Source organism: Peromyscus maniculatus, chromosome 8 (genome assembly GCF_049852395.1).
Source record: "Peromyscus maniculatus bairdii isolate BWxNUB_F1_BW_parent chromosome 8, HU_Pman_BW_mat_3.1, whole genome shotgun sequence".
In the NCBI taxonomy this organism is placed as follows: Eukaryota; Metazoa; Chordata; class Mammalia; order Rodentia; family Cricetidae; genus Peromyscus; species Peromyscus maniculatus.
In genome coordinates, this window is record NC_134859.1 from 12205521 (window position 1) to 12214039 (window position 8519).

The 8519-nt window shown below is 53.4% G+C and overlaps 1 protein-coding gene across 1 annotated transcript; it reads right to left on the reverse strand.

Annotated features, from left to right (window-relative positions):
• Window positions 1-985: 985 nt before the first annotated feature.
• On the reverse strand, window positions 986-4698 carry Prss33 (serine protease 33). The gene is made up of 7 exons (XM_006996324.4): window positions 4569-4698; window positions 4194-4257; window positions 3802-3825; window positions 3532-3694; window positions 3118-3389; window positions 2703-2872; window positions 986-1750 (listed from the first exon to the last, which is right to left on the reverse strand). The coding sequence occupies exons 2-7, from the start codon at window positions 4237-4239 to the stop codon at window positions 1592-1594; spliced, it is 834 nt and encodes a 277-aa protein (XP_006996386.2). The 5' UTR covers window positions 4240-4257; window positions 4569-4698; the 3' UTR covers window positions 986-1591.
• Between the last annotated feature and the right edge of the window lie 3821 nt (window positions 4699-8519).

The window sequence follows — 8519 nt, forward strand, 5'->3', positions numbered from 1 at the left end:
CTGGCCTGTTTTGACTTTGGACACCGTTCTTCTCACTTGGTAAACAGGCAAGCCAAGTCTTTGATGAAGTGATGCAGGGAGCCCCTGCCCTCCCCTCATTAAAGCACATGTCACAAGGAACAGTGGCATCATTAACTGACCCCTGCCTAGTTCTCCGCTTCTAGAATCTCTCTTTGGCTACCTGGTCACACCTTAGGAATGCTGGACTCTCTGGATAGGGATTCATGATTTATATCATGGCGAGCCCAAGGCCCTGAGGTTGTTCTCTTTTCAGTATTTCCTCAGGTGCTGCCGTCTTAGGCTTCCTGGAGGATTGTTTGACTGGCCCAGGCAGGAAGGATGGTGGTGGCAGGTCATGGAGGAGAGGGCAGGGGGTGAGGCATGTACATGACATCATGAGCAGTCAGCGTTTCCTCAGCAAGAGTTCGAGTCCTGCCAGGGACATGCACATGGGCATTTGTAGCATGCCCTGCCCTGGGCACCCTTGTCCCTTAGCACCCCACCAAAGGTGGGCCAGTTCTCTTCCACAGTGGCTTGCTCTCAGCCTTGGGCAGGCATAGCAACCTTGAATCCTGCCCCTACACAACCTTTCTTGAGGCCAGTGGCCACCCAGTACAGTCCCCCAAGCTCCTGGCGTATAGGAGAAGACAGGGGAGAGAAGGGGAAGAAACGGATACACCCAGGCCTTTGATCCGTCTCCACCACAGTTTCTGCCTCCTCATTGTTAGCTCCTAAGAGAAGGCTTTGAAATGCTCCAGATCTCTCTCAGTTTCTGTTCTCTCTGATGCTCTAGGAGCTGGCCTCTATCTATTGCTATGAGTAGTCCTGGACTTTCTGAGCCTGGGATGTGACATACAGACTCCTGAGCCTCGTGGTGTAGAGAGGGCCAGGAAGGCTATTCTTCCTCTGGCATGTCTCCATCACAGTAGGGTAAAACCTATGTATACTAGATTTTATGGCCATGTAACAAATTGCCACAAAGGTAGCAGCTTAAAACAACATAAATTTATTAGCTCAAACGTGTGGATCAAAAGCTTGGGTTGCTCAGTGAGCTAGCTTTTTGTTGAGGGCTTCGCCAGTGTGAAGATAAGGGATCAGAAGATGGGGAAATTTGTGTCCAGTCTCCTGAGTGTTGGCAGAATGTGCTTCCTGGTGGTTACAGATTTCCCTCTCCTGCTGGCAGTCAGTGCCTTGTGGCTGGCTACTCACAATGGCTGGCCCTTCGACTTTCAAAGTCAGCAGTGGAGATTCTTTCTGGTGTTGAGTCCCTCTTATACTTTAAATCTGTCTGACTTCCACCAGGGAAATAAAAGGCACACGGGTCAGTCTACCCAGCTGGTCTACCCATCTCTAGAGCGGAAAGAAGTAAATACTAGCCAAAAGGAGAGGGCAGAAGTGTGAGGCAGGGCACTCATGAAGATCCCCGAGTGACAGAAGATATACCTCAAGGAGGAGAGGAGGCAGGGGCATGGGCAGATGGGCTCTCAGCATCTCAGCCTCATGTAAGAAAGAGGAGCTCAGCCTCATGTAAGAAAGAGGAGTGCAGGATGGGCCAGGAAGCTCCAGATTCACATTATCGAATCCACCAGCATCAGAGGCTCAGGTGAGCCTGGATCCAGGGACTATACTTGGCCACGTTGGTATAGACACCTGGACGATTGGGCAGGGCACAGCCCTTACCCCAGCTCACCACACCTACCAGGACCCAACGGCCAGACTCCATACAGGTCAGGGGTCCTCCAGAGTCACCCTGCAGGAAAAAGGTGAGTTTAGGTCACAGCCCCCCTCCCCAGCTTTTCAAGGCCACTTTCCTAGGTCCAGTTCCCTGGGGTTGTGATGATATATTATGTAGCCTAATAACATTTGCCTGAAGATCAGAGAACAGAACAAGCCACTAGATTAAACATAGAAGCCAGGCAGTGGTGGCACACACCTTTAATCCCAATACTTGGGTATCACACGCCTTTAATCCTAGCACTTGAAATCTCATGCCTTGGGGCTGGTGAGGTGGCTCAGAGGTTAAGAGTACTGGCTGCTCTTCCAGAGGTCCTGAGTTCAATTCCCAGCAACCGCATGGTGGCTCACAACCATCTGTAATGAGATCTGGTGCCCTCCTCTGCCCTGCAGGCAACATGCAGGAGGAATATTGTATACATAATAAATAAATAAATCTTAAAAAAAAAAAAAGAAATCTCATGCCTTTAATCCCAGTATTTGGGAAGCATACACACCATTAATCCCAGCACTAGGAAGGAAGTGATGGCTGGGTGGAGAAAGGTATAGAAGGTGTGAGGAGACAGGAACTGAAGCCCTTTTCAGCTGGAGCTTTTTCTGCTGGAGCCTTTTGGGTGAGGACTCAGGATTTCAGTCAGAGGATTTGTGGAGTTGGCGAGGTGTGACGAGTCAGTGGCTTGTTCCTTTGTCTCTCTGATCTTTCAGCATTTACCCCAATATCTGGATCCTGATTTTTTTTTTCCTGGAGCTGAGGACCGAACCCAGGACCTTGTGCTTGCTGGCAAGCGCTCTACCACTGAGCTAAATCCCCAACCCCCCGATTTTTTATTAAAAGATCATTTAGCAATTCGTGTTACATGGGGTAGTAGCTCTAGGTTGGGGGTCTGCACCCTCCTGGGTCCTGGGTTCTAGAGAGGTAAGAACCTGGGGAACTGATTCCAGATGATATGGATTATTAGCAGACACACCTGGCAGGCATCCTTGTGGCCCCGGCGGTAGCCAGCACACAGGTTCCCTGGTAGCACTATGCGCTCACCCTGGGGCACGTTGGCACCCAGGTGGTAGAGGCGGTCACAGGCATGAGAGTCCAGCAGTGGCACCCTCACTCCTTGCAAGGGTCGCCCCTCTGGGAGTGGTACTGAGGGAAGAGGGAGAAATCGGAGAATCAGGAGAGAACATGGCTTGAAGTGGGCTCCGTGGGAAGATGAGTGGGAAGGTCTGACTTGTCAACCAGGACTCCTTGAGTCTGAGTGCAAGGGAAGTTTGGGTCCTCACGCGTGGCTCTGGGTCCTACACTGGGACTGTGATAGACCAGGATTCACAGTCAGAGCTGGAGGAGAATGGGGTGCCCCAAAGTCCCCATAGCCTGACCACGTGTTTTACCTCCTGGGCTGAGGCTACCCCAGCCGGTGACCCAGCATGGAGACCCGGGTGGTGGATGGGCTCCCGGAGCAGGCAGGCAGACCGGCTGGATCCGGGCATTCAGGGGGACTGGGTGACGCAGCTGTAGCAGTGCCAGGTCCCCACGGGCCTCGTCCTCGTAGTAGTCAGGAGGCAGCAGCACCCGCAGCACGGGAACCCAGAGCTCGTGGGATGACGTGACACCCAGACGCAGTGCTCCGAGGAGCACACTGTACTCTGATGGCAGTACCCGTCTACAGTAGACATGGGGGCTGCTGACAATACCGGGACCCCAGGGCCCGTCCGGAGCCGGCACCGCCCACACCTCCCCAGGCAGTGCCTCCACTTTCCCTCGGCCTGTGTTTTCTGGAGCTGGACTAGTGAGTGAGCACTGACCTGGGGAAGCAGTGAGCTGCTGTCAGCACCCACTGGGGTGCCACGAGCGACCCTCCACACACATGGGCTCCACGGTGCTGAATGCTCGTCTGCCACGGCCATTCTCCATCTCGAGCATCCCGGCCCCCCACGATTCGACTGGACATGCGGGGCTGCCCACAAGCTTTGACAGGACAAGTGGGTAGTGAGGGTCAGCTTGGGGCCTGAGAATGGGTGCAGAAAGGGGGACAGGGCCAAGCTGGGGAGGAGGTGGGTCCCAGGCTTCCTTACCTGCACACTTCTGCATTCTGGCTCCTGCAGGAGGAAGCAGGCAAGGGACTAGATTAGGGATTTGGTGCCAGGTAACAGAGCCTGGGTCAGAGATTAGGTAGGAGGTGGAACATATTTGTTACACTGCCCTCATGCCAAGCTCCTGTGCCATTGGTAGCCTCTATCACCCTCCCCAAAGCACTGGGAGGTTGGAGGTGGGAATTAGGCACAATATACATACAGCATACTCAGATCTGGAGAACCCAAGGTCAGTGCCAGAGAGACTCCATGCCTTGGAATAAAGATCAGAATGCTCCATGGTGCTCTAGAGGCTCCAGGCACGGGGAGAGGTGAGGTGGGCAACCTCCAGCTCAAGTCTCTGTGGCAACACCCCTAACCCTCACCCCACTCACCCAGCACCAACAGGAGCAGGATCTGGAGGTGGGAAGTACCCCTCATTCTATCTTCAGGGCTGACCTGGGTACAGGTAATGTTACACAGGGATTGATCTCTGGTCTGGAGGAGGCAGGAAGCAGAAGAGAGCATTCTAGGCTAGGGGGCACATCCAACCCCACCCTGTACCTCTGTGGCAGTTCTGCCAGGCCCTGGCCCTGGCCCTGCCACCCAGACTCGACACCTGTAGCTGCCTAGGCTCCATGTGACCCAAGTCTGACCAAGCACGCCCAACTTCTGAGATCCGGGCACCTTAGGCCTCAGTAAGCACCCCAGAGCCTCACCCTCTGGACCCCATCTTTCATTCCCTGGCAGCCCTTGGACCCAGCTCTCACCCTTGAAGCCTGGTGTCCTCTCTGATGACTGGGACCAGGGGAGGGCCTGGGGGCTTAAAACACAGAGGAGGTGGAGGCCCAGGTAATTAACAAGGCCGAGGCGGAGCTGTGGCTGCACCTGAACGGCCTCAAACAAAGATGCTTTGAGCAGAACTTAAGAGGTGCAGGAAAAGGACACCAGGGGCTGAGAAGTGGGGTGGGGTGGGGGTTGGGGGAGCTGCGGTTAGGCCAGGAAGCTCCCGAAGATCCTTGGCAGCTCATCTCTAAACCCGATCCTGCTGCCTTGTGAAACCTGCTGGCTGAGGCCTCTGAGCTCCATTGTTCTGCTCAGTAATCCCAGCTCAAGCGGGCAGCCTGGCCCCACAGGAAGCTCAGACCCCAGACCCACACCCTAGATCTCAGGCCTGCAGCTGACTCAGCACCAGGCCCCACCTGGCCAGTCGCTTTTGGACCCCAGGTCTGGATGAGCTTGGAGTGGAGAGTGACCAGTTCCAAATTGCTACACCACCTTACTGGGCCACAAGCAGCAGTATGGGGAATAGTGCACACTTTGGTTCGAAGATGGCCAGGGTAAGAGCACCAGAACTGAGCCGACGCCAGTGCCATGCCTTCGGATCTACAAAAACTATAAGATGAGAAATCTCTTTTCTTTAATAAGTTAACCTGCTTCTGGTATTTTGTTATAGTCATGAAAAGCCAATGAAGCGGGGGTGGGGGGTGGGGGGGTGGGGTACATCCATTCCAAGAGTTTCCAGTGCACAGAGCTGTGCTCCGTACAGAGCTGGCATTGAAGAGCTGGGAGTGAGGGGAAGGTGGAGGAGTGAGGGGAAGGTGGAGGAGTGAGGGGAAGGAGGAGGAGTGAGGGGAAGGTGGAGTGAGGGGAAGGAGGAGTGAGGGGAAGGAGGAGTGAGGGGAAGATGGAGTGAGGGGAAGGTGGAGGAGTGAGGGGAAGGTGGAGTGAGGGGAAGGAGGAGTGAGGGGAAGGAGGAGTGAGGGGAAGGAGGAGTGAGGGGAAGGTGGAGGAGTGAGGGGAAGGTGGAGGAGTGAGGGGAAGGAGGAGTGAGGGGAAGGAGGAGTGAGGGGAAGGAGGAGTGAGGGGAAGGAGGAGTGAGGGGAAGGAGGAGTGAGGGGAAGGAGGAGTGAGGGGAAGGTGGAGTGAGGGGAAGGAGGAGTGAGGGGAAGGAGGAGTGAGGGGAAGGTGGAGTGAGGGGAAGGAGGAGTGAGGGGAAGGTGGAGGAGTGAGGGGAAGGAGGAGTGAGGGGAAGGAGGAGTGAGGGGAAGGAGGAGTGAGGGGAAGGTGGAGTGAGGGGAAGGAGGAGTGAGGGGAAAGGCAGAGCAGGACAACAAGCTGGAAGCAAGACAGAGAGAGAAGAGGACCTTGTTGTAGCCCAGATCCAGTGACTGGATGGATATAGGAGGAAACCAGCCTTTCAGACTTGGCTTCTGCCGTCCACAGCCAAAGACCAAACTTAAAACCTACCCTTGGGGTTTGAGAATGTGACTAAGACAGTAGAGTGTGTCCCTGCGCACTGAGACCCTGTGCTTTAACTGCAGACGACACAAACGGAGTGTGACGGCGCATGCCTATGAGTCCAGCACCTCAGAAATGGAGTCAGGAGGATCAGAAGTTCAAGATGACCCTTGGCTATGTAGCCAGTTTGAGGTCAGCCTAGGATACATGGGATCCTGTCCCAAATATATAAAGCCCCTGCTTTCTGGGACTTTATTTATTTATTTATTTATTTATTTATTTATTTATTTATTTGTTGGGGGTGGATAACTCAGTGGTAGAGCCCTTGCTTATCTGAGGCCCTGGATTTGACCCCCAGTACCCCCCCCACACACAGAGAGAGAGAGAGAGAGAGGAGAGTGGGGAGGGAGGGAGGAGGGGACAGAGGGTGGCTACGGTATCAGTTGATCGCATTGGTTCAGCTCTCCGGAGTTTGGCCTTGGCATGTCCTCCTTCCAATGCTGAGCCCGTGGTAGAGTTATTCAACTCAATTCCCTGCACACCCCACTTTTCTCATCTCTAAAACCAACCATTTTGTTGTTGTGAAGATAACTGGGTGAACCACGCAGAGTCTGTAGCAGTGCCAGGCATGTGGCCAATTCTATAAAAGTGCAGGAAGAATGAAAGACAGGTGTGCCGATCCTCCTTGACCTTCTGGGACCTTCTGTTGCTCCAGGTTTGGCTGCCCCTAGAAGGTGAGTCAGCTCCTAATACAGTGTGGCTGTGAGGAAGACTAAGGCCTCGTGCGTTTGGGAGGAACCTCAGAGCATATGGTCAGCTTTGGAGTGTCAGACCAAATTTTACAAGTCAGATGAGCATGAAGTCTCTGGGAGTAGGCAGCCATCTGGCCCAGGGCCTGGAAGCTGTAATCTGGAGTGACGGGGCAAGGCTTGAGGACATGGAGAATAATAATCTGGACACGGAGCAAGATGAGTTCTTTCGGAGAATTTGGCTCAGTTCAGGGGAAAAGTCTGCAACTGGTTGAATGCTGGCTATCTCAACCTGAAACCCAGCCCAGTGGAGGTACAGACTGTGTGCTAAGCCCATCTCCCCGTCAGGCTCAGACTCTACTAGTGAAAAGCAGCACATATGCTCACCTGTGCGACCTGGGCTCGCATTCCCCAATAAACCACACGCAGCTAAGTCCTGATCCTAAGATGAGCTGAATGGGCCATGGTGACACATGTGGGCGCACTCGGGTGTACGTTATGGTTAGGAGTTCTGCCCATGACTCCCAAGTGTTGGTGTTAAAGGTGTGCACACTACCTTGCTGGGGAAAGGAAATTTTATTGAAGGATTGTTTAAATCAGGATGGCAGGTCTGGAGGGGAATCATCTATATTATGCTAATTGATGAAGGAAGACCCAGCCTAAGAGTGGGTGGTGCCATTTCCTGGGTTTGAGTTCTGGACTGCGACAAAGAAGAAAGAGGGCTGAGCGCTGGCAGGCACGTGCGGGTTCATTCTCTGGGTCTTGACTGTGGATGTAACTGGCTGTTTCAGGTTCCCGCCTTGACTTCCCTGTAATGAGAGACTACAACCTGGAACTGTGAACCAAGTCAGTCTTCCCCTTAAGGCTGCTCTTGCAGGGTGTTCTATCCCAGCAACAGACACGAAGCTCAGACACCCCGTGAACAGAGCTCTGTTGAACCTTAATAAACCCCCACTCTACTTCCAATGGCTGTGCTAGTCGGCTTTTGTCAAGTTGACACAAACCTAGACGTATCTGGTAAGAAGGAATATTAATTGAGAAAATGCCTCCGTAAGATTTGTCTAGGCATAGTGGTGCCTTTAATCCCAGCATCCGGGAGGCAGAGGCAGGTAGGTAGGTGGATCTCTGAGTTGGAGGCCAGCCTGGTCTATGGAGGAGTTCCAGGATAGCCAGGGCCTGTCTTGAAAACATTGGCTTGTACACAGTCTGGGGGTATTGTTTTGATTAATGGTTGATGTGGGAGGGTACAGCTCACTGTTTGGCAGTGCCATCCTTAGGCGGGTGGTCCTGGGTTTTATAAGAAAGCAGACTGAGCAAGCCATGAGGAGCAAGCTTCCTCCATGGTCTCTGTTTCAGTCCCTGTCTCCATGTTCCTGCCTTGAGTTCCTGCCCCGATTTCCTTCAGTGATGGAGTGTGACCTGAGAGTTGTAAACTGAAATAAACCCTTTCCTCTCCAAGTTGCTTTTGATTGTGGTAGCTTTTTGTTGTTGGGGGATTTTTCAAGACAGGGTTCTCCGTGTAGCCCTGGCTGTCCTGGAACTTGACTGGCCTCATACTCGGAGATCAGTCTCCCTCTGCCTCCCTAGTGCTGAGATCAAAGGCATGCGCCACACTGCTGGGTGGTGGCATTTTATCACAGTAACAGAAGCTCTCCCTAGACGCTGGTCTGTCCTGAAATTCTGTGGTGCATATAGTCAGGAATCACAGCTTCACAGAGCAGAGCTCTGGAG

What these genes read in the sequence shown, in the direction of transcription:
- Prss33 (XM_006996324.4), bottom strand. Translation starts at nt 4,239, where the DNA reads ATGAGGGGTACTTCCCACCTCCAGATCCTGCTCCTGTTGGTGCTGG. An exon ending in CCTGCTCCTGTTGGTGCTGG is followed by an intron (nt 3,826 to 4,193) that starts GTGAGTGGGGTG and finishes TTCCTCCTGCAG; the next exon opens with GAGCCAGAATGCAGAAGTGT. An exon ending in CAGAATGCAGAAGTGTGCAG is followed by an intron (nt 3,695 to 3,801) that starts GTAAGGAAGCCT and finishes GTCCTGTCAAAG; the next exon opens with CTTGTGGGCAGCCCCGCATG.